This window comes from Chelonoidis abingdonii, chromosome 9 (assembly GCF_003597395.2).
Source record: "Chelonoidis abingdonii isolate Lonesome George chromosome 9, CheloAbing_2.0, whole genome shotgun sequence".
Taxonomy (NCBI): domain Eukaryota; kingdom Metazoa; phylum Chordata; order Testudines; family Testudinidae; genus Chelonoidis; species Chelonoidis abingdonii.
This window is the reverse complement of record NC_133777.1, coordinates 73139888-73166295: the sequence shown is the minus strand read 5'-3', so window position 1 is coordinate 73166295 and position 26408 is coordinate 73139888. Positions and strand designations below refer to the sequence as shown.

At 41.6% G+C, this 26408-nt stretch overlaps 1 protein-coding gene across 7 annotated transcripts in view; it reads left to right on the top strand.

Moving 5' to 3' along the window:
* The window catches only part of AKAP13 (A-kinase anchoring protein 13), a 344553-nt gene that overhangs the window by 119951 nt on the left and 198194 nt on the right, over positions 1–26408 (top strand). For all 7 annotated transcript variants that reach the window (XM_075069695.1, XM_075069692.1, XM_075069694.1 and 4 more), the window contains 2 exons: positions 2526–2673; positions 19749–20045. In XM_075069695.1, coding sequence (XP_074925796.1) covers positions 2526–2673; positions 19749–20045 — 445 coding nt within the window. The remainder of the gene's footprint in view (positions 1–2525; positions 2674–19748; positions 20046–26408) is intronic.

Here is a 26408-nt window from a genome sequence, read left to right as displayed (position 1 = left end):
GCAAACACAGAGAAAAGGCAAGAGTAACACTGGGTGGAGTGATGTATGGTGTTGTGCTGTGTCGAAGGGTATGTTGGGGGACTACTTTCTTGGTGAGAGGAATGAGGCAAATCCAAAGAGGGACATGAGGAACCAGAGATGAGTTTGGGGGAGCCAGGCCAGGGTGATGGAGGGACAATTCAAGTGAGGGAGCCAAAATGCGAAGCAGAGTGTGGAGGAGCTGTGGGGATCCAGAGGTAGAAGAAGGGGTGAGGGTGGGGAACCCAGAGTGGGAGGGTGAGTGAGCAGAAAGGAGGATGGAGCGGAAACTGAATGGGAAACTGGTGGATTTGTTTGGGAGAAAGTATTGATTTGAGAGGGAGGAGGAGGAGCAATGAATTGAAGGATTTTAGAGTCAAGGTTATATAATGAGACAGTGCTTGTTTGAATATTCAAATTAGATTTTGCATAATCTGCATGGAGCCTTTTCCAAACTTGCAACATTAATGTATGCTAAGTGGAGTGGTGACACAGGGCTAGTTAATACGACTTAAATTTTAAAATCTGAGGCATCAAACTGGTTTTGATCTTAGTAGATTAGGGGCTAGAAAAGGACCAGACATTTTAGCATACTGTTCCCAGTGATGTGTGTCTTAAGCAATTAATTGTAGGCAAATTATGAAGGGTAGCAAAGTCATACAAAACACCTTTACCCTTGTTATTTCTGTATGTACTTTGCTTCCCTTGCAATGAATATATCTTCGAGGCTGCAGGAGAGTGGATTTTTAATCTTTCATGGGTATTTATACACCTTGAAACCAGATTTTTAGAATTGTATGTACAAAAGAACGTGTATAATTTGTGCATACAGTTACCTCAGTTACATGCAGAGTTACTTATGATAACTGCATATCATTTATGCAGAGATAAGGGCTCGACAGCCTGTCTCACCAACAGAAGTAGGTCCAAGAAAAGATTTTGTTACATCCCGCACATTGTCTAATATCCTGGGACCAACTCGGCTACAATTATACTGCATGTCTCATTTATGTATACTTTTTTGCAAACAGTAGTTCTAAAAATCTAGGTTGTGCAGACTAAGCATAGGAGTGTGACCTGAGGCAGCAAGAGATAGAGGAGAATATCTGCCACTTATTCAGGGTGTATTCTGGTTTCATGGACTAGTGTATTTGATCTAAATAAGATTTTGCAACCTCATCAAAGCATGATCTGCTAGAAAATATGGCAAACGAGGAGGTAATGCATACCTTGCAACAAGGCAGTGGATGTTTCCAAATTGTTATAGTTTGGTAAAAGTGTAATTGCACATGATCATGAAGGCATGACAGTAAATCTTACTTCTAGGCAATATTGATACGTGCCAGTACATAGCTATTGGGTTGCAAAGGGAGTCAGATTTGAGTCCTGAAAATATAAAAAGCCTATTCTCCTGTCTGGAGTTGTTCCAGGAAGAGTAGGTCTGTTGAGTATAATTTTGCAACAGCACTGTCCTTACTGGTTCCTTACGATCATATTTCCGTCCCCCTCTCTTTGTAGCAAGAGAAAATCCTATTGAATTTGATGCTTCCCTAGGTTTCTGTGTTTGTGTGTTGAGGAGGAGAGGAGTGGCCAGTGCTTGAGTTAGTTACCTTGCAGGTATCCGTAGGTAGTTATCTTGGCACAAAGAGAGATCAAAGAGAATTTAGGCTGGGATACTTTGGATACTTGAGCAATTTTGGGTTGTCCTTCATGCTTCCTTGTGTGTGTCAAACACCAATTGCTACAGTACCTTCGTAATATCACAGTGCTGATTTTGATCTTGTGCCGACATTTCCAGATGTTGTCTCTTACCATAGCCGTTTGAGCAGAGTTTGGGAATTTTTTTACATAAACAGTTTTTCATCAGAAAATAACACATTGTCGAAACCGAAACTTTTCGTGAAACCCTACCAGTTTTGGAAAAAACTTGAATCAAGCAGGATTCTCAGGTCCGGTATGGGATTTCTGGTGAGAGAGAGGAGCCTGTGGGTAGGGCATTCACCTGTGATGTGGGAGGTCCAGGTTCAAGAATCTGCTCTGCCTGACTGAGAGCAGAAACTTGAAACTGGTCCTCCCATGTTCCAGGTGAGTGCCCTACAGGCTAAGCTGTGTTGGCTGTTTTAGGATGAGGGCTCTCTCTTGCTCTCTTTTTTGGAGGCGGGGTGAGGGGCAAAATTATGTAAAAGTCTTCGTTTCATCCCGGTGCAATGTGGGAAATCTTTTTGAAATCTTGAAAATTTTCATGAGATGACAAAACTGTTTTCTGTCAGGATCTAATAGCTGTGCGTCTGCATATCTTTTTGAAGCTGACTGCTGTGCTTGACGATCTGGTCAAAATGCATGCTGAAATCGGCCTGTATATCTGAAGATGGGAGCAGGACTCTTAGAGTGATGTGGAAAAGGACAGAGAGAAGAAGCCAGGAGCCTTGGAGACCGAGAGGGTCTTTTATATAATAAAATTAGTGAGAATGTGAACTTGACCTCTGGCTTTTTTGCCTTTTTCTTAGGGTGACTGTGTTATTACAGTACGGCTGACTGAAGAAACTGAACTTGAAGATGATGTAGTGTTTTACTTGGTGTTTACTGGCTCCGCTGTCCAACACTGCACAAGCACTAGAAAAATTAATCATGGGACATTGGAGACCATTGCTCCTGGTAAGTTTTCTTTGCAAAACACAGCCTAAAAATATTTGTGAAAACGGATGCATCAAAGTTTATTTAAACCCTATGTAATGCTGAGAATATTATTTTCCCCTACTTGCACAAAATTTTAGAGTAAAAAAAAATATGTATCTGGAATGATCATTTTAAACCAGTCTTTGACTGGATGAGTTTTTAAAAAATGATCCAGAGGTAAACAGAGGTTTATAGTGGAATCACATCAGTATGGTAGCATAGTTAGTTAATGCGTAACTGTTACGCTGTACAAAGGAGAAAACAAAGTTTTGCTTAGACATCTTAAAAGACTTTGAGAAAAGGCCAGACAGAAGAGGACACAGTTACCTTTACAAATTACAAATGTCTAGAAATGCCATTTGTTCAAGTGGATTTGCAGCACAGTAAAGAACTGGCTGCATTTAGGTTGCTAGGGTTGAGTTGAACAGAGGCTCATTAATGTAGCCACAGGTACAGACTTCCTCCTTCCGTGGGGGGTGTTCAACCCCTGCTCCACCCCAGCCACGCTCCCATTCCACCCCTTCCTCAGGGCCCCACCCTCACTCTGCCTCTTTCTGCTCCTGCCCCGAGTGTGCCCCCTGCACTTCCCCCTCCCCCCCCGCACCTCCTGCATGCCGCGGAACAGCTGATCGTGGCAGACAGGAGCCACTGAGAGGGAGGCGGAGGACCTGATCAGCAGGGCTGCCAGTGAGCAGGAGGTACTGGGGGTGGGATGGAGAGGAGCTGGCTGGTGGTGGATGTTAAGCATCCACTATTTCTTTTTCGTGGGTGCATTGATATGAGTGTGAAGAAAAAGTCTATTATTTTCAACTATATACAACAGTATAGCTTATGTAATTTAGTCTATTTCCTGCTCTTTATCTATGTGGCAGGTAATATTATAGGAGAGACGCATGTTCAATGGAATTTGCCAATGACAGCGTGGTTCTGTATGTTGCTGTGTCTGTTTGTTTCCTCCTGGTAGATGTGGTGATTAAAGCAAAGTTGGCCATATTATTCACTCCGCACAGTCTCTGTTTGCACTTTCAGGGTAATTAAATTACTTGGAAAGAGCAATCTAGTATGATTATTGATTACTGGAACCCAGTGCAGTCAGTGAGATTATGATTCATTTTCTCATGGAAGAGATACAGAACTGGTAACTCTTAGACTGTTTTTGTGTTGTGTGTACAAGGCATACCGATTCTCTGACAGTATTGGGTGCTGGGACCTCATCTCTCTTGGGACCCAAATAGCAGAATTGCCCAGAAAGGAACTGAAACGATTGTGTTCGGTTTCAGCTTGAAAAGGATCCAGAATACCTCACAGGATTTCGTTACAAAAGCAATCCATTTCTATTCTTGTTATTCTAACATCCCTGTATGCAACAAAGGACACCACTTGAGCATCTGTTTGACTTTAATGATTGTATCTGCAGTAGTGCTGGATGGCAGTTACACATATTAAACCGAAGTAACTAGAGGTATTTCATGTTGGCAGATATTGTCACAGAAGGGAGGACTTCAGTGTTGGACCAGTCTTTGGTGAGGGGTGGTGTTGGGGGAAGGTAGAGAGAGTGTCTTTTTTATCATACTTATACCCAGAAAGAAATCTATTTAGCCAGTATTGTTCCATCGGTCAGTCTCTCTTATTGAAGATAGGTTTCAGAGGGGTAGCCGTGTTAGTCTGTGTCAGCAAAAACAACAAGGAGTCCTTGTGGCACCTTAGAAATTAACAAATTTATTTGGGCATAAGCTTTTGTGGGCTATAACCCACTTCATGAAAGCTTATGCCCAAATAAATGTATTAGTCTGTAAGGTGCCACAAGGGCTCCTTGTTGTTTTTATTGAAGATGCTGATTCTATTAGGAGAATGATCTCTTTTAGCTCTGCTTCTCCTCCTGCTGGACTCTACAGTGAATCTGCAATCATGTGTTTACCTTTTGTATTGAGCCAGTTACCTTGGAAACGATTATGATGACTCATAGCCAAGTATTATTTAACCTCACTGGAGGATTAACTATGAGCAAGAGGCAGTTTGTGGGAGACCAGCCCTTGTTGAAACATCATAGCCGGGGTAATTAACAAGTCCTTCATGATTACACAAAGTGAATGACTTTTGGCCAATCACCACATGATAGAACTAGGAGTGCAGGTTCTCTGCCTCGCATACACAGTAGGGTGACCAGGCATTCAGATATTATTGGGACTGCCCTGATATTATGTAACATAAGCCCAAGACTGAGAAGTTGTTGGCTTGTTTGGGTTTTTTAGTGTAGGGGTGGGGCAGGGAAGAAGAAGGTTTAAAGAGAAAAGTTTTTAAACTCCATCAGACCTAATATGCAAAAGAAACATTGGCATTTTGTTTCTGAACTTTTTCTGGCAGTTCTGGTTTGAAAACTTACCAGCGCTCTGCTAGTGCATGTGAACCAGAAAGGGGAACTGACCAGAGGAGGTTCTGCTGTCTCACCCAAAGAAAATGTTTAAAACAAACTCCCATAAAGGGAGAGCATTTGATTAGACTGAGTAACATAAGGTAGAATTAGGCAAATAATTTTTTGAACACATGACTTTAACCCTTTCAGTTCTTATTATACATAAAAATATTGCGTAGTCTGAATGCCTTGTTGTTAAGGGCAGAGTCCAAGGGCTGCTACATTTCATTTTACTCTGAGTAATCTGCTCTCTTACTGTGTAGTTTCATTATTGGCCATATGATAACTAATCTTTAAAAGAAATCTTTTGACTATTCAAATACAAGCCTTTACTTCTGTACATGACAAAACTGAAGAAAGGATTTAAATTTATAACCAGAGGTTGATGATAGGGCAAGATTGTTATTTACAGAGGGATTATTTTTAATTGAAATATTAGATTCTGAATAGACCTTATTACTGGGCTGATTTGTACATCAAATGAGGTCACCAACTGTGATGTCTTGCAAATATTCAGGACTTGACAGTCCTACTCCCCTAATGACACAGTGGAAATAGCCAGTAACCCAGTGAAATTATCATACAAATTTGTAAGCAGAAATGGATCAGGCTTCATTTTCCTGTGGGTCATTTCACACGTCATGGGTTCATAGAAGGAATAGCTTAGTGTTTGGACTGTGAAAACCCACAGTCTCCTTTAAACACTTACTCGTGTTCATATGTGTGGTACAGTTTGGGAATGTATTACAGTGAGACTTTTGAGGTGTTTTTTGGGTTTTTTTTGGATTTGTTGGTGGGTTAGGTCTGAAAAGTTCCTACGAAGTGTTAAATACTGGAAGTAGCAGTTTGTTAAAAGCATCTGATTATAAAATTGTTCCATCTTGTATTCCCATTGCTAGTTAATATTGGGGCAGGCAGGGTGGGCCAGAACTGGAGTGGGTTTCGTTCTGAAGTAATGATCACCTCAGCCAAGAAGAGGAACAAAAGTGGAAAAATCACTGTCTAGATTTGTACCAGGAGTGCTGCATAATTAACAGAATGTCACTTGTCTCTCTGTTGGGTGGTGGTGATTAGGATTGTTTTTATACAAGCTCTGTTTCCTTTGCTTACTGCTGCGAAGGAGATTAGTAAGACTTGCACTTCCGCAAACTTTTTGATTTTGAGATGCTTAGGAGAGGTCAACCCATATTTTACCTTTTGATCTGTGTGCACATATATAAAATGTTTTTTACCCCATTGAATTACAAACCACATCCAGTTGGCAGAGATGGGGTGTGCCTATGCCTAAAACACAAAAGCTATAACAAAGAATAATGTAAGAGAGATCACAGTCTCAACACAAACACCTTTTATATGCTAGAATAAATTTAACAGGGTCTGTCCTCTTCCTCCTCTCATTGCCAAAGCAGCATAGTTTCCATGCTCCAAGATTAAACTCTGTCTCGGAGTCAATAGCATACTTGTGCAGTTATAGTTATCCGTTAGTTTACAATCTGAAGGCCTTTAGGTTGGAAAAAGGGGTAAACAGTGAGGTGCCAAACTTTGCAGATAATACAAAAGTACTCAAGATATTTAAGACCCAGGCAGACTGCGAAGAGCTACAAAAAGATCTTTCATAACTGGGTGACTGAGCAAAAAAATGGCAGATGAAATTCAATGTTGATAATGCAAAGTAATGCACATTGGAAAACATAATCCCAACTCTACATATAAAATGATGGGGTCTAAATTAGCTGTTACCACTCAAGAAAGAGATTTTGGAGTCATTGTGTATAGTTCTCTGAAAATATCCATTCAATGTGTAGTGACAGTCAAAAAAACAAACAGAATGTTGGGAATCATTAAGAAAGGGATAAATATTAAGGCAGAAAATATCATATTGCCTCTATATAAATCCATGGTACGCCCACATCTTGAATACTGTGTGCAGATGTGGTCACCCTATCTCAAAAAAGATGTATTGGAATTGGAAAAGGTTCGAAAAAGGGCAACAAAAATTGTTAGGGGTATGGAATGGCTTCTGTATGAGGAGGGATTAAGAAGACTGGGACATTTCAGCTTGGAAAAGAGATGGCTAAGGGGGGTTATGATTGAGGTCTATAAAATCATGACTGGTGTGGAGAAAGTAAGTAAGGAAGTGTTATTTACTCCTTATAACACAAGAACTAGGGGTCACCAAATGAAATTAATAGGCAACAGATTTCAAACAAATAAAAGGAAATATTTGTTCACACAACGCACAGTCAATCTGTGGAACTCTTTGCCAGAGGATTTTGTGAAGGCCAAGACTCTAACAAGGTTCAAAAAAGAACTAGATAAATTCATGAAGGATAGGTCCATCAATGGCTGTTAGCCAGGATGGGCAGGGATGGTGTCCCTAGCCTCTCTTTGCCAGAAGCTGGGAATGAGCGACAAGGAATAGATCACTTGATTATTACCTGTTCATTCCCTCTGGGGCACCTGACATTGGCCACCTTTGGAAGACAGGATACTGGGCTAGATGGACCTTCGGTCTGACAACAGGATGGTCATTCTTATGTTCTTATGGCTATGCTCTTGCCGGTCCTTGCAGCTTCCACAGCATGTTTCCTGAAATGCGCAACTCGGAAGCCTCCCAGTTATTTATAACTGTTAAAATTTTAATGACTAATAATGTGTACACCACTGTGAAATTATTTGAGATATATATATATATATATATATATATATATATATAATATATAATATGTGTGTGTGTGTTATTGCAGTCAGACCTTGTTTTGCCCTTTTGTTGACCATTTTCTATTTCACCTCTCCACTGACAGCCTTTTACTGACCTTCCTTTCTAAACTAGATACTAGGTGCCCGGACTGTTCTACAATTATTTGCTATTCGGAAGCTACAGGAGTAAAAGGAAGCATTATGATAATCTAATAGCAGATGGGGATCCAACAGGTATTATAAAAGGGACTTGGCTTGTTATGTTGCCTGCATATAAGCAGGAACATCTACCAGGTCCCAGTAAAGGAGAGTTCAGAAGAGCATAATATAGATTAAGGGTCTGTCTACACAGCTGACAGCGCTTTAACGTGGCTGTGTAGTCGTGGCTCCAGCGATGGGAGAGAGCTCTCCCAGCACTGTAATAAACCACCTCTGCAAGGGGAATAACTACCAGCTCTGGGAGCGCAGCTTCCAGCACTGTAGCACTATCTACACTGCCACTTTACAGTGCTGAAACATGCATTGCTCATGTTTTTTTTTTTCTCACACTTCTGAGCGAAGAACGTTTCAGCACTGTAAGTGGCAGTGCAGACTAGGCCGTAGTCCCTTATTGGAAGATTAGATGATTTTTGTTGAAGCTCCCCTATTAGTGGAACAGAATTGTGGGTGGATCTAATGCTCCTATGAACTAAAGTAGAAGCTTCACTGGAGTTAAGAAGCTGTAACTAATTTAGGATAAAGAATCATTTTAAAATTAAAGAATGAAATATATATTGCTGGATTTTTTTAATATACTGTTGTTTTTTGGGTTTGATAAAAGTGAGATTGGTTACTCTGTCCTATCTGTTATTTTTATCAACTTTCTGCTGCTAAAATCAAATCCCCAATCAAGCTGATATATGGTAATACAATGTCACATATGAACTAAAGCAATGGCTCTCATACTGAGGTCGCCACTTGTGTAGGGGAAGCCCTTGGTGGACCAGGCCGGTTTGTTTACCTGCTGGGTCTGTAGGTTTGGCCGATCATGACTCCTACTGGCCGCAGTTTGCTGCTCCAGGCCAATGGGGGCTGTGGGAAGCGGCAGCCAGCAAATCTCTTGTCCTGCGCCACCTCCCGCAGCCCCCATTGGCCTGGCGCAGTGAACCGCGGACAGGAGGAGCCACGATTGTTCGAACCTGTGGATGCAGCAGGTAAACAAACCAGCCTGCCAGGGGCTTCCCCTACACAAGCGTCAGTCCCAGTTTGAGAACCACTGAAGTAAAGAGTCATGAAAACTGTTCAGTTCATGATGTCTTAACATGCTTTCAGCAGCATTTTTACCAACCTGCGGACGCATTAGGTGGTATAATACAGTTAAACCATTTTGTTAAACTGAGCATTTATTTTGTGTTACTGCTTTCCTCTTGCTTTCTAAAATGAAGCATTTCACCAAACTGCTGGCTTTTTGTTTTCCTGGTTGAGCTCATATTTATAACCCATAATTTGAAATGTTTTCCTTTGTGCCAGAAGTAAATGCTGATGCTGCAGAGTAGTTGGAGCTTTATATCTTGTTCGGTACTTTGTGGTGATGCTTATTTATCTTAGGTTCTTAGATACTATGGAAATGAAGACTATATGAGAGCCTCACAGGTTTCAGTGCATTTGTCCTCACGACACTCCTGTGAAATAGGAAAGTGCTAGTCTCCTTGTTTTACAGATGGCGAACTGCCTCACAGAGAGGCTAAGTCAGTGATTTGCACAAAGTCACGCAGGAAGTTTGTGGTGGAGCAGGAAATTGAACCTGAGTTTCCTAAGTCCCAGTTAGTGCTCACTGTGTAAGTTTGTGAGGTGTGGATTTACCCACTGGGCCATGAACTGCTATGTGCAACTCATTTTAAGTGGGTTACATGATTTAACATTCCTATTAATCTGTCTAAGGCTTCATTTCTCTCTCCTTCCTTTTAACTGTAGTTTAGGAAGTTAGGACTGAAATGAGAGTAGGAACAAACCCTTAATTGTTCTGTTACACTAGTTGGCTCCAGGCAAACAAAACTTCACTCTTAACATACTGGTAGGGTAAGAAAAGTCATGTCCGTGAACCATGTCATTAAAACAAAGAAGGTGATTATATGCCATACCGTTGACTCCATGTTCACTATATCATTTATCCTTTTCAGAAGTTGTCCTGTGTGAAGTATCTAATTGATTAGGGTCTACGCCTGTAACGCTGAAGTCAATGGAAGTTTTGCACTGATTTCAGTGGGAGCAGAATTAGGCTCTTAAGCATCATTTGTGTGTCTCTGTGGTGGTTGCCATTTGCCAACAGTTACCATGCATTTGGGGTACCCCAATTATTTCCTTTTCTAATATTTCTACATATTTCCATTACTACTGCATGGTTCCATAACTTTCAGAAAATGTTGACTTTTTAATGTTGTTCACTATATTTGTCCTTAATTATGTTCATGTGGGGAGGTTCTGCCTAAATTTTTTTTGTAATTCCTTTAATTTTTGGATTTTTTTCTACTTGACAGCTGCTGTTTAAAGTGAAATAAATTGCTATTAAATGAATATCTTCATTTAAAATATAGACTTGATTTTGCATTTTTTTAAATGCATGTTCATGCTGCTTCTCCTCCAACACTGAATATATTTCCCACCTAGGAAACTACTGTTAATAGAAAATGCTGCCCTCTCGACTTTATTTAATAATCTTTGTTCTGGAAGACTAAAAGAGTAAACAAGTTATATAACAAATGATCACTTGGCAATAATGTCATGTGGACTGGTTTTAAAATATTCTTAACAATGAAACCTCTACAAAGCTAAAATAGAGACAGATATAACCTAAACCAGTTATATACTGCAGCCTTTCTGGTATACTTTGGTGCATTATGCAGACTTATTAAAAGAAGATGAAGCCAGCTAAATGACATATGTCATAGGAAAAAACTGGTGCATACTGTATATAGAGTATCTATGATAGCGTGTTTGGAAGGTATACAGTGCCATAGATTTTATGACAACTCTACATTAACAAGCCACTGAGTGTGTATGGAAGAGATGGAAAGATTTTGGTTAGGAACTAGATTTCAGTGTTGAAGGTTTAAAACTTTGAATGTGACCTCTCTCCATTGTTGTTGCCATATCTATATATTTCAGCCTGAAATGAATTTATGTGTTGCAAACAGTGGGTATCTCATGCGCACACACTAAATCACACACAGGGTCCTTAAATTTCAAAAGCAGAGTGCTAAACTCCTTCAGCAAAAGAACTCCTTTATCTATTAGCAGTACAGTAACTCCTCACTTAACATTGTAGTTATGTTCCTGAAAAATGTGACTTTAAGTGAAGCAGTGTTAAGCGAATCCAATTGCCCCATAAGAATGAATATAAATGAGGGGGTTAGATTCCAGGGATTTTTTTTTTTTTGCTGTACAGTACAGTACTATAGTTGGGAGGTGCCCCCACCTTACCCCAGACAGGCACAGTCCAGAGGCACTGGAGATAATGAGGCAGACAATTAGGCTGAAGGTGCTGTAGGCTAGCAGAAGAACATTGTGCAGCAGCAGTGGCAGCTTCCCCTACTCTGCATGCACCAGAGGTGGGGGGCTCAACCCACCTCTTCTTACCCCCACCTTCCCCTTTACTCTGCATGCTGCATCCTCTCTTCTCCCCCCCCCCCCCGGCCTCTTGCTGGGGGTGGCAATCAGCTGACTTTCAACATTCAGAAGGGAGGGGGGAGGAGCGAGGACACGGTGTGCAGGCTCCCCCTCCCTCCCAAATGCCACAAGCAAGCTGATTGCTGCGGGCAGGAGGCAGAGGAGGGAGGGGGGAACCTGCTTGCTGAGTCCTCGCTCCTCCCCCCTCCCTCCTGCCTGCAGCAATCAGCTGGCTTGGAGTGTTCAGGAGGGAGGGGGAAGGTGCTGATCCGCGGGGTATGCCGGTGGGCGGGAGGCGCTGTGGGGGTAGAGTGACCAGATGTCCTGATTTTATAGGAACAGTCCCGATTTTTGGGTCTTTTTCTTATATAGGCTCCTATTACCCCCCACCCCAGTCCTGATTTTTCACATTTGCTGTCTGGTCACCCTATGTGGGGATCGGGGGGCGTAGTGGAGCTGATAGGGAGGCTGCCAGCTGTGGACAAAGCAAGCAGTCAAATGACATTATAGCGAAGCATGGCACAACTTTAAATGGAGCATGTTCTGTAATTGAGCAGGGACGTAAGATCGAAACAAAGTTAAGTGAGAGGACGTTAAGTGAGGAGTTACTGTAGTTGGATCCCTTTATCTTTGTGTGTGCCAGCCACCCAGGGGCAATGTCACTAATGCAGAGCCAATACATTGCATACAAAATAAACGATTTTTATTCTAGGTATCTTTTCCTGTTTAAATCCTTTTGCAGAAAAAGTTCAAGTCACCATGACAGGGTCATGACTGAGGATACAATTAGCAGAGGACTCCTGAGTCACCTACTAAACCAAACCTAGCATGCTCTTCCAATGTAACTTTAAATAGCTGCCGAGGCCAAAAACCTATTGTTTGGCGTATTACATATGAATCCTCAAAATAGGAGGCTTGGACAGGATTTCCACTTCCAGCTGGGTAGGAAGTGAAGTCATGTTTTAAGGCATTCATTGGCTTTGTTTAGCTACAGCAGTGTTTTGTCTCCATGTGTTCTTTGTTTGATGATAAGGAACCTGCAGGAAATGATACCACCCTTTTAAACGCGCCCTCAGTTTTAGTCAAGCAAATTTACGGTACTGGTATAAATTAGACCCAGCTTGGTTGTATATTGTAAGTTAATCATTAGTAGTTAAACTCTTTGTAACGTCCAGGTTTCCATATTTTTTCTGTGTATTATCTCACAGAGTGTCTCCACAGAAAAAAATAAAAGGCAGTTTTGTCAGTTTTCTTCAGTTCTGTGTGCATAAGTGCAGGTGGACGAGAAGCCTGTGTTAATTTGATTGAAGCAAATTCATCTTCTAGCTAGGAGAGAGTAATGCAGCACTACAGCTACTACGGAACAAGGAGTAATGGTCTCAAGTTGCAGTGGGGGAGGTTTAGGTTGGATATTAGGAAAAACCTTTTCACTAGGAGGATGGAGAAGCACTGGAACGGGTTACCTAGGGAGGTGGTGGAATCTCCTTCCTTAGAGGTTTTTAAAGTCAGGCTTGACAAAGCCCTGGCTGGGATGATTTAGTTGGGGTTGATTCTGCTTTGAGCAGGGGGTTGGACTAAATGACCTCCTGAGGTCTCTTCCAACCCTAATCTGCTGTGATTCTGTATAGATCAGACAGGTCTTTTTACAAGTGTAGGGGATAAAGTTTTACCATTCTGACAATTTACCTGTATAAAGGAGTCACAATAAAGACTCCATAGTTTAAGCTGTAGGACCGTTTCCATTGTAAGCTCACTTTTGGCTTCACTTCCAATTTCTGTTTTAAACAAAAAAACCTGCTTTCTGCATACATTTTTTTCATGTTAAGTCCTTGCCCAGACAAGCTGGGGTTTTTTTTTGTTTTTGTTTTTTGTTTTTTTTTAAAAAGCTGGAGGTTAATCAGAGAAGCCAATTTAGTTATGAGACTGAAAAATGGATGTATTTCACTTTCTAAAAATGTTTTTAACGTTTGCCTGCCCCTGGGCAAACACTGGTTTTCTATCAGTGCTGACCCTCTCTTAACACAGATTTTGTTATGGAAACTTGGGAAGAAATGTACCAATCCACACTGAACTGAGGGTGGGCAGAGTTCAAGTTGTTACAGTAGTTCGTGGATAGGTAAAGTTGATGAAAAGTTATTTCTAGTTTCACTTTATATGCTCTTAATACTGTGGGTTTTGTAATTTGCTTACAAAGAGAGGGCAATGTGTAGAAGTTTGCCATAGCTCAAATTCAGTCATAGCCCATGTGCACCGATAAATAAAACTGCTTTTCAGTCTGTTTATATATTTATAATGTGCCCAGTGTTGTGCTTGGTACCTCTCAGAAGAGAAGGCAGACCTTCTTGCTGCCCTGAGGAGTGCACAGACTGAATCAATCCTAATCGAGACAGGAGAGAGAGAAATGTGAGGGGGAAAATACGGTAACTCAGCAACAGCTATCGGATGATCTGATGGAGTAATGCTTGGTGTATATGAGTTTTCACAGGGTTAATGAGTGTGTTCATTGGCTAATGTCATGTGGCTATTGTGTCGTAAATGTGTTTCGATGGCTCTAAGAGGGAAAGGCATTCCAAGCAGAGGAATAGCAGGGAGGAAAGTCCAAAACCTTTGCGAAAATAGTGGGCAAATGAGGTATGAAGGGTGGTGTCATTGGCAGAGCAGCTAAAATTCCTATTAGAATATTATTTAGTTTTATACAGTGGTCCTGCTTAACAATTTATCGTTTGCCTTAGATCGTTGTTTCTCAACCTTTAGATCATGACTCCCCAGTGTGTCATGAAAGGCAATCAAGGGGTCACAAGACATTGAACATTTTATTACAAATAAACCCACTCTCTTCCACTCCCTGCCTACCCTTTCCCTTCAAGGACAAGTATTCTTGACCTCTTGAAACACATTCAAATTATATAGGCATATTGTTGTTGTTACTGATACTTTAATAAAGAAGTAAGAGTGAAAAGTGAATGGGAGTCATGAAGTTTTTTGGATTCCAACAAGGAGTTGCTGTGGCTGATATTGCAATTTCCTGGAGATCTTACAGTGTTAAGTTTGTGTCGTTGGGGTCAGGAATTGTATGTAATTCCATGGGGAAGGATGACCACAGGTCGTCCAGGAACTAAGATTAGGTTAATTGACTCAGGTTGTGATACCTCCAGAGAAGTGCCGCCACCTAGAGAGGCATATAGTAGTTTAGAGTGGATTCTCCAGAGACCAACAGACAAAGAAAGGACTTCTGGATAAATAGTCTCAGTTTAAACTGTTGCAGGGCTACGTTTCACATCCAGCAAATGGTCAGAACCTTGTGTCCAAGGGGGACCCCAATCCTTCCTGGGAAGGGTTGGAAGGACTTTGACCTCCTGAGGCTCTGTAAAACTGATGGATGACACCTGGTAAGCTTCTAGAATGCATGTAGGAACTTTTATTGTTTGTATATGTTTTCTCTGTATTGCTTTCATCTTAAGAATAAATGTGCTTGCTTATAAGGGTCTGTGCATTAATTTATAACTGCGTTCAACTATGCTGTTCATAACCCATCAGAGAGAACCGAAATGCAGATGCTAGCTTGTTTAGGAAGTCTCGTTTGCTGGGAATATCACAACGTAGTCTGAGAAAAACAGTCAGGAGGGGGAGAGTTGTAGGTTTCTGCCCAAGAAAGGTAATGGCTGACCTAAAAGTAGGTGCCAGTGATGAGCCATGGAGGGGGAATACAGGTACAGTTTTCCTGAACTGTGACAGTTGTCAACGTGAAAGGAGAGCCAGATCTCTGCAAAATTATGACGACATATCACAGAGATCTGGCCTTCCTTCAGTTGCTCATTATAGTCAAAAGCCATATGGCATGTTTTTTGGCCATGTCACCAGGATGGATCAAAACACCCTGGCACACTGTACTCTCAAACTGTCCATTGGTGAGCAAAAGGATATATGCGCTGACCCTACCTGGCACTGCTCACTAGGCTACCCCAGAGATTCTTGGTTTTTCAGTACTGACTCAGATTTGGGAACATCAGTGTACAATGCCTGGTGTGATGCCATCAGCTGTGGTCCTTCTGGCTGACACAATGGCCCTCAGTAATCTCTGCTTGCTGGATGTTGATGATGAACCTGAAAAGATTGAGAGAGACTGTTTTGAGATGGTGCCTCCAGGGCCGGCTCCAGCTTTTTTGCCGCCCCAAGTGGCAAAGCTGGGGGGGAGATAAAGCCAAGATCGGCGGCATTTCAATGGCAGCTCTACCATGCCACTTCATTCTTCGGCGGCAATTTGGTGGCGAGTCCTTCGCTCTGAGAGTGACTGAGGGACCCGCCGCTGAAGACCCGGACGTGCTGCCCCTTTCCATCGAGTACCTCAAGCACCTGCTTTCTTTCTAGTGCCTGGAGCCAGCCCTGGGTGCCTCAGATAACCAAGTGACTGGCTGCAGTGTTGTAAGTATTCCCTGTAGGAAGCACAGGGGAACTGTTCCATACACCAAGCATGTTTGTGTTTTTCAGAGTAAAGGAAATCCCTGCAGCATAGTCATTAGAGCAGGGAACAGGTGACCAGGAGTAATTGAGTATGCCATCAGTGTCACTGACTGTTTGATCTTGGGCAAATCACTTAACCTTGCTCTGCAACCTATAAAATGAGCATAATCACATTAACTATCACTTATTTCATAGAGATGTTGGGAAACTCAGCTAACATTTCTAATGCTATTTGACATGCTCTGGGGAAGGAGTTGTTGCAGTCCAGATATTATTGGAAGGGGGTCTTTGAAGCTGAGAGAAATGTTATCCCACTGGAGACGGTCCCTTCAAAAGGCTGTGTTTGTGCATTCACGTTTTGAAGCATACTCGCACGCACCATTCCTGAAGACGTTTCAAAGCAGGAGGCAGGGTCCTCTTGAGCAATCTTAGCATTTGTCACACTTGTTGCTTAATTGCTCCTCTTCCTTTTGAACTGATTGCCAAAGTCAGCACCTGTCCCAGACACTCACCCCCTGAACCTGCTGTTTTGTCAGATGGAGGGAAGGAGAACGTCAGAGCATTTGAGGGGATAGAATACAGTTACCCTTTAGGAGAACATGCCCCTTGGGTTAGCAGAACACGTTTGATCCCATTAGATATAAATGAATTGTCTCTTCCCTTGCTTCTCTGAAAGCTGTACTGGGTATTTTGTGTGTGAGTTCTGAGAGACATTTACTGTCTGCAGATCAGTGCATAAAGTGTTTGCAGTACACTGCACTGAATGCCCAGCTGGTTTTGCTTTAAATTGGGTGCAGAAACTCTGATGTTTCGGGTTTCTCTCTCCCTCTCTCTCTCTCTCTCTCTGTTCAGCATGGCTAATGGATGTCTGCTATGAGAACATGAGTGCAGTGCCAGTTTATCTGACAACAGGAGTCCAAAATGATATCAGAGATGTAGTAATCTGCTAGTTTTCATAAGTCTCTTTTGGTTACACAAAGTAACTTGGGGGATCTGTGTTGCATCTGGAATGCTTACCTGTGAGTGTCCAAAAAGTTCAGAGATGCAGGATCATTCCCTTAGCCAAGTATTTATAGATCTGGCTCTCAGAAGACAATTTGACCAGTGTCTTCACCCATGTGGGTTTTGATGAGCATCAACTGTAAAACTTAGTTTGTGAATTTCCATTCTTGAACACAACAGCCCTTGCTTTGAAGTTAACATTTTGCTTCTATTGTATTCACAAGTAATTTAGTTATAGTGATATACAAAATGTAACTCTAATAGGGATAGATAAGTGAAAGCAATACAAGTAACATTTCATTAGTTTTCATGCAGTTTACACTCAAACATCTTCTCATCGTAGCACTCTCACACACTTTGGTCTAGGGTTATCCAATTACAAGGTATACATAATGATGTAATGCGATAGTAATCAGCAAGTAATAGATAAGTGAAGGCAATATCATTCACATTTCCTCTGAACTAAATTAAAACGTGAGTGAATTAGTACATGTAACATTTCTTTGATATTCACACACAAGTGAATTGACCTATTGCTCTGACCTGAGCTGGACTGTAAGCATCACTGGGGTATTATAGGCACATTTTGCAGATGAGACGCTTCTGGAAATAAAGAGAAAATTAGAGTTTAAAAAATAGCAGCAGCAAAAGCCATACTTGTGATGGAGAGTCTTTCATTATGAATTATTTTTAACCTGACAGCCTAGTAAACAGCCACCGCAGGTTGCTAACAGTGTCTGTGTTGGTGAAAACAGAAAGCGTGCAGCACCTGAGCTGGTTTGCACGGGATGCTGCCATGTCATTACTGTATTATGTACATTGTATGAATATTTTTGTGTAATAAGGATTGAAAAGCTTACCAGACACGTGCTGTCCAGAGGACTAATCCTGCAGCCTGAGGAATAAATGAAAGGCAGGGTTGGAGACTTGTCTATATTAGTAATGTATTGATTGCTGACAACAGGTGTCATTGATTGGTGGCAAGGATGGTTAAACTGTAAATCCAGAATTTGCACCATTTCAGAAACTATGTTCCAGACCTTGCTCTGAGCAGAGCTCAGCCACAGATTTCAGAAATGGTGTTGACATTGGTTTTGTCTTCTCTTGCAGTTAAGCAATTTTAGCACTGGTTCTGCCACACCCACTGCTTCATCTTTCACATCAGTAGGTGTTGGATAAATTTGAATCTCCGCTCCATTCTAGCTGCTGGAAGGGAGAAGGAGTTTTGTGTCTCATCTCCTAATTCCAGAGCCTCCAGGTTGCAGGGAGAGATCTCAGCTACTCTTTCTCCCCTATCTTCTGTTTTTGTGTGTACTCTCCTGTGGAAGCCTCTGTTGCCTGCCCCTGTTGCACATGTTTTTCTCCAGAAGCAGCATGACATTAACCTGATATTTGGCAATTTGCTGACTACAGAGTCCTGAACAGCAGCTATGAAACTGACCTTTTTACTGAAACTGACCATTTGGCTGATGCCTGACAGATCTAGAGCAACAGCAAAGGCATTGGAGCAGTCTGTCTTCAGGCTGGGAAGACAAACCTGCATTTGGTTATGTCTGGAAGGTTTTCTTCCTGATCATAAGAGCTAGAAACTTTTTTCTTTATAAATAAAAGTGATTACTGAGATCCACTCCCAAACGCAAGGGAAGGCTACCCACTCGTCATCCATGTTTGTGGGTAAATGAAATGTTCAAGCCCAATTGTGAAAAGTCCTTCATCTCTTGTATTTAATACAATAAATAAATAAACAGAGATTGATCAACGTAGTAAGATGCTGTCTGTGGTCATGGGTAGAGAGAGCAGCTTTTCCAGTAATTAATGAAGGAACTGTGTTTGTTCTGGCAAAAAGAGCAATGACGTCAGTCTACCATTGGAGCGAGAGAGAGAGACACTGCAGAGAACATTGAACTTGAAACATAAACCTTATTATTAAAGGGGCTTGTCAGACAATTTTAAGTGTCGGTCATGCTAAAAAGATGAGATTGTTTTTCCACCTTTTAAATTGCAGGGGAGTTTATCTTGCATTTTCTGGGTCTAGGGAACTGCTGCCCTGTTGCACTGGTCTTTCATTAAAATAAGTAAATGAAAAGTCAGCAGAGCTGTGAAAATAAGCTTCTCTCACTCTCTCTTTTTTGGTAAATATGAAAAGCAGCAATTTCCCTGTTCTCTGGAATGCAGCAAGCTTAGTTCTGTCATGTGAAATCAAATCCAAATGGCAGGTGCAGCGTTGAACAAAAGAGGTGTAACCACACACACAGAACATGTCTGAAGCATGTTATGTTCCAGTAGTAATTGTTGCTTTTTGGTTCCTTAAGTGCAACTAGTTCATTGTCTTCACTGGCAAGGGGCTGTGAATGCTGACACCTGTGCTTTATTTCTGATGGGCTGCCGTGGTCTCACAGTATTCTTTAAAATATGGCTCTGTGAACTAAGGGGGAGACTGTCAAAGGCCAAATGGGAGTTAAGTGTCAAACTCCTCTTGACTTTCAGTGGGAGTAGAGAGCCTTACTCCCCTCTGTGGCTCTGAAAACCTTCCCCTGAGTCTATTAGGAGTCCTGAATCTGTCTCTTGGTGGCTGAAGTTAGCCCACTAACAAGCAGGCTGTAATATGATCACTAGATAAGAGAGTGAGTGGACTGTCATGCAGGAGGCATCACTGAGAACTTTTTGCCATATGGTGTTTTCCTTTATACACAAAAAGTAACGTGTCAAGGGATGCCACATGTGGGTGTTTATATACTAATGGGGTGATCAGTGTCCAGGCCCATGTTGCTTTAGCTTAGTCATTTTTCTTCTCCATTACAATTATGTTCATTTTCTTGGTTTTATTTTACAGGCCATGACTGCTGTGAGACAGTGAAGGTGGCACTTTGCGCTGCCAAGGAAGGGCTTCCTGTTCTAGTGGTGGCAGAGGGAAGTTTTCAGTTCATTCAGGATGAGGCCTATGATGCAGCTCAGTTCCTAGCAACCTGCGCTGGAAACCAGCAAGCACTGAACTTCACAAGATTCCTGGACCGGTCAAGGCCTCCCTCTGGGGATGTGGATTTTCTGGATGAGAAAGTGGTTTTGGCATTTCGGCATCTGAAACTGCCAGCAGAATGGAATGTATTGGGAAAAGACCAGACGCTTAATGGTGAGAACTAGTAGCAACTGAGTAATGTGTGTATGTATGAAAGAGAGAGGATCACTGCATGTGTTGCAATGTTTCTGTTGTGGAGAGCTCCTCTGATGTGTGAGGGGATTCTCCAGCAGATAGATCAAGAACCTGGGCTTTCAGCTTTAGCCATGCTGAAGATGCCCTGGTGCAACTTTCCCCAAACCTCATGCATATCCACAGAGTTTGAAGCAGGGCTGTCTCTTCTTTTCTTGGCACACGGTCTAGTGCTTTTCTTTACCTCCTTTGTAATAAAAGAGCACAAACTGGCTTCAGTGATCCAGTGTTTTAATATCATGCACAGTGTGTTCTTTTTTTATATGGGGAGCGTGTGTACCAGTATGACAGTGATGACTGGAAGGCTTATACATAAATATTAAGTCTGGTCCAAAGTCATGTTAAAACATACTCCTGGGAGTACTCAGTGTAACTGGTACCCTGGTATGATCCTCTGGCTAGCTAGCAGCATGCAGGGTGCAAGGCATATTCCATGCTGTGCTCAGCTGTTCATGATAAGAAAGTGGAGCATGGTATGTGGAAAATGAAGGGTTAAATGCTGAGACAGCTTCCAGTGCCTAGATGGCAAGTGTAGAAGGCCCAGAAGATAAGAGCATGGGAAATTATGTCAATGACTGTAAGGACTGGTAAGGCTTGAGCCCAGGTATTCGCACCTTTGCTACCTCTGCACTGCAAAGCAGGCTTGTAGGTGGGCAGGTCATCGTTTAACCCACACACCCATCCACGCCCTAGACAAGCTCACCAGCTCGGAATGTAGTTGCTTTCTAGGTGTGGGTTTAATGGCTTTGAGTGTGGACGATGGAGGGTATAGGCACTTCTGCACACCTTCATCTGCAGAGAGAGTGCAGCATAGACAGAGCTATAGAGTCCTTGCCAAATATTGAAACAGAACTACAAAGACCTACGTGTTTACGACAAATACACCTGCTTGTAGCCCTGTGCTCATTGGCTGTCACATGCAGATTCATGGTGCATTATATTTTTTGTAGTGATTTATGGCGTATGCCTGCACACAGAGAATATGATTGTGAGATCTGTACTATATTACTACATGAATTCCCATCTCTTAAAAAAAAAAAAAAGGAGGAGAGGAGGGTTGGGGGAGGCAATGAACCTTTTGCCTGTGGTGGAACATGAATTGTTCTGTGCAGACTGGCATGGCAACTTTGTTCTCACACAGCATGGTTTTCTGTAGTGTTTTGCGGTTGCTGCTCTCGTGTCTTTCTGTGAATAGTTGACCACTGTTTGGTTTTATTATAAACAAGTATGCCTGGGCAGGCAATTGAGCCAAGGTCAGTAAATGTTCACAGTTTTGTCCACATTTGGTGGTTTCCGCATTAAAATTCAACCACTGAGTCATTCATTTACAGGTAGGTAAACAAGCAGTGCTGCCATTTTTTCCCTCTACTTGCATAGCTCCTACATTCTTATTGTGGTTTTGTGAGATTTTTTTTTTATCCCCCTGTCAGTTTAAAGATAACGCTAACACATGCATTTACATGCTGCTGTGTCAATAATGAAGTACATCTAACAGTCTTAGCCAGACAGTCGAAAATCATGTTTGAATCATTGGTGAATTAGGGCCTAATTTTCTGACATACTGGCAACCAGTCTCTCTCTTTGACTTCACTTGCATTTGTGAGAATTCAGCACTTGTGAAAATCAGGCCCATAGCATTTAAATTGTTCTGCTTAAGAAAAATGATTGTGTCAGAAAGCCATGAACATTCAGGGCTGAATGGCACCTGTGGAGTGCCTGTTACAACCTCAGGTAAAAAGAGAGGAGCTCCTGTTGGCCAGCAGTGTAATGGGACCTTTCTGAGAGGTGTCCTCTGGGAAGTGGGTGGGAATGATCTTTGTTAACTTGAGATAATATAGATGAATAAATGAGTTTTATGTAATGGGATTAAATGTGTTTAGCAGCCACAAATAGATTGCTACACTTATATTGAGTCACACAAGCATTCCCTTGTGATGAGTCCTTAACTGTTTAAAGGCAGTTTATTGCTTGCTTGCCTATCTTTGATCCCTCCGTAACTAGCCTTTTGTCTAAGAAGCTGTGCCTTTAACATAGATGCAGTACAAAAGAAAAAGGATTTTTTATGTGAATTTGGACTAGTGGTTGTTGGATGCTACCAGTGTTGTTGTTTTTTGTTTGTTCGTTTGCTTAAGCCTCTGAAAAGCAGGACTGATAAAAGCATCAACCAGCTCTTAACTGTAGCCATTTCAGAGGACATGTCTCTAATTCAGAGATGATTTTATAATCTGGCACTTCCTGATTGTGTCTAAAGATAGACAAGAGAATGAAATAATTCATACTTCCTACTAAGAGCAATTAAGGAAGTGATGCAGTAACTCAGCATTTCTATAGAGGTGGACTTTGGATATTGGCCTCTCAATCCAGTAAAGTTCTTTGCTTGTTTTTAGATGGTAGGGTTGTCTGTGGAGAATTCCCTATTTCATCTCTTCTCTTCACTGTGCTCCTCCCTCTTTCATTGGCCTGAGGTGCAACTATCTTTAGAACTAAGGAGAGCGTTATGGAGCTCATCACCACCACTCCCAGAGGAGACAGAAGGGTCACTGAAGAATGACGGCCAATTATAGCTGGTCAAAATTTTTTCAGCTAATCTTTTGCATCAGTATTCGTTAGTGTGGGGGTCAGCAACCTTTCAGGAGTGGTGTGCCGAGTCTTCATTTATTCACTCTAATTTATGGTTTCACGTGCCGGTCATAAATGTTAACGTTTTTAGAGATCTCTTTCTACAGGTCTATAATATATAACTAAACTATAGTTGTATGTAAAGTAAATAAGGTTTTTAAAATGTTTAAGAAGCTTCATTTAAAATTAAACTAAAATGCAGAGCCCCCCGGACAGTGGCCAGGAGCTGGGCAGTGTGGGTGCCACTGAAAATCAGCTGCCTACCCCTGCGTTAGTACTTAAACTTGGACCACCCTCCCCAGCAGTGGTAACAGACCATAGCATTTACATTCTCTGTGATCTTAAAGAAGTATATGCACATTCAACAAACTGAGCAGTAATTATGTACACATCCTAAAGTGCTCCATAATCTTACATAATTTTTCTTTCCTGTATTTTGTTAGTTTCTTTTCTTCCTTTTCTTTTCCCTAGTATGTCAGCATGTTTGACTACTTAAATATGAGAGAGAGAGATTTTTTTAAGGATTAGTGTTAATGGTTTTCCACTGGTCTTTCATTTTTGCCAAGTTAGGTTCTGCATTCTCTGGGAGCTTCCCATTATTCAAGGCCAAAAGTGTGCTTTCCCATACAACCAGATCTTTAAAAAAAGCTTTCTCAGTTGCAGGTAACAAACACCTCTAATAGGATTATTTAAAATATGGATTTTGCAGTGGCCATAGGAGATTTGAAACTGTTCCAATGGAAGATTTTTTTTTTAAGATAGAATATGTACCCATTTTATCTCACTGGAGATGATTGCACTGGAGAAACTCACTTAACCCAGAAAAGAAAGTAATTTTAATTTATTTCAGCCTGGCCTCTCTCCTCTCCTCTCCTCTCTTTTATCCATCACTCACCTTTCTTTTGATCACTTTTTCTATCTTTCTCCACCATAGGTTAACTTAAAAATTTCATTAAAAAAATTACACATTAATTATATATAAATTATGCATGTTATCTGAAAATATTGCTAATTAACCCATTCTTATTTTTTTAAAATGCTGTATTAGTTTTCTAAAATAATACAACCCCCCCAAACTATATGATAAAATTAAAAACCTTACAGCCCCAAAACAAAATATATCGAGGAGCACAATTTAATTTAATACATCAATCAGTATTCCAGACATTAGGTTAAAGAAACACTTTAATAAAATGTTGGGTTTTTTTAATTAATTGCTTTTTTAGTATGTTATGTATATCTAGCACAGAGATCGGCAACCTTTGGCCCATGGCCCACCAGGGAAATCCGCTGGTGGGTCGGGCCCATTTCTTTATCTGCAGGGTCTGTAGGTTCAGCCGATTGCAGCTCCCACTGGCCGCGGTTCGCTGTTCCAGGCCAATGGGGGCTGCGGGAAGCGGCAGTCAGCACATCCCTCGGCCTGTGCCGCTTTCCTTAGCTCCCATTGGCCTGGGACAGTGAAACGTGGCCAGTGGGAGCTGTGATCAGCTGAACTTGTGGATGCAGCAGGTAAACAAACTGTCCCTGCCTGCCAGGGGCTTTTCCTGATGGGCTGCATGCCAAAGGTTGCTGATCCCTGATCTATCACATCACTAATACGAAATCCCAAAAACCCAACCTGCAGTTACAAGCTCGCTTAGGCCCTGATCCAGTGCCCTTTAAAGTGAACAAAAAGACTGTCTTTGACTTCAGTAGGCTATAGATCAGCCCCTTAGCCCCTGATTCTGCACCTGTTTAGCTTTATGCACCATGAGTAGCCTCACTGCTTTAGTGGGGCACTATTCACAGTGCATAAAGCACTGCAGGGGGAGGGGGAGTCAAGTCTTTTTCAGGCTTAAGGCCTTTGATTGTAAAACCCTTTTTTGAGGAGGCGGGGAGGATTATGTCTTCATATGTTTTGCTCAGCACCTTGCACAATGGACCATGGAACCTGATTAAGAACTGTAGATACTGCCGTATAACTAAGTATCGTTAATTATATCAATAGCAGTTGTAGGAGAAACAGGGGAACCCAGCTCTGAAGTCTTCCTTATTACAGAAGTTTTCAGTGCAACTCTAAATTGTTTATCAGTGGCCTTATCTTGTAACATATTCCTAACGTCCACTCTTATTTAAGTCAGTGTTCCTGTCCAAATTTCTGATTTGTTCCTAATTTTCTCCTCTGATTTCTGCTTCTGCTTCACCAGGACGAGATATTTAGCAATAATCCTTTCAGTAATTTTGAATGCTACAGTTTGATCACCTGCAAAGTGTTTTTCTCTCTAGCATTTATAAAAAAATCAATCTCTTTAGCCTTTCCTCATGACAAATGCTCTTAAAAGGTGTAATCACATATTTCATGCTCTTCAAGTCAATACTATATTCTTGAGAAAAGGTGGCACAATAACTTGCCTCTAAGCTATAGCCTGCAGACCCAATTAGAAAGTAGGAGAAGGACTGTTAATGTATAATCTGTGTAAGTTTTGAGCATGAGTTGGTCATGTTCTTGCAAAATGGTTTATCTTTACGATCACAATTCTACTTCTGTCTCCCACCAAATGGGCTTCCATCTCAGAATGCAGACTATTCTCCTGACATCAGCCTTGCCAGCTGCAAATTGGTAAGAGTTGTGTAAGCACTAGACAGCCTGCTTTCTGGTAGTGAAGGAAGTGCAAAGAAACAGACTCACAACCAGACCGTCTGACGTTGAGTAGATCAGTAAAATGAATTAATTCCCTCCCCTTCTCGCTGCACTCGGCTTGATTCAGGAAGTTTACAAGCAATTTAGGTGCAGCCTTGTATGTTTGATTCTTGTTTCTATCAAATACATTTTGTGTAAGCTATATGGGCAAAGATTTTTCGCAGTATTAAAGTATTTTCTTTCCATTCCGACATGTAGTAAACTAATAACAAAGATCCAACCCTATACTTAAAGTTTAAGAAATGAGGGATATTTTCATATTGACTTCTTTCAATATCGTACTTGCAGTAGTACCTTCAATAGATTCGTAATACTTCTGGAGATTCCTAGTGGTTACTGAACAGCACCGAGACAAGGTAACTTCTCACTGAGAGGATAAGGAGAAACCATTCTGAGAGCCAGACAACGTTTCTCTTTATAAACTACAGAACACTGAACCCTGGTTGTGGACTGCTGACTCAAAGCCTGTACTTATTTGACAAAACACTTGAACATGTTTTAACTTTAGGTACGTGCTTAAGTCCCATTGACTTCAAGAATTTGTATCACTTTCCAGGCACTCTGCATGATGAACATTCATTTGCAATATTTTCTTAAGAAAAATGCACAGACTGATGCTGTGAGATAGCTAGGAAGAAGAGGAAAATCTAGAACAAGATACTTTAACTCTTACTCATTCTGTGCATCATCTGAAATTATCCAAATAATTTTTTTGACTAGAATTGCATTAAGTTCTTCTTCGAGTGCTTGCTCATATCCATTCCAGTTAGGTGTGTGCGCGCCACGTGCACGTTCGTCGGAGAAACTTTTACCCTAGCAACACTTGGTGGGCCGGCAGGTTGCCCCCTGGAGTGGCGCCACTATGGTGCCTGATATATACCCCTGCCGACCCAACCGCTCGTCAGTTCCTTCTTACCGCCCGTGTCGGTCGTTGGAACAGTGGAGCGCAGCTTAGCTGACCTCCGCTTCCCTAGCTACTCGTAGTT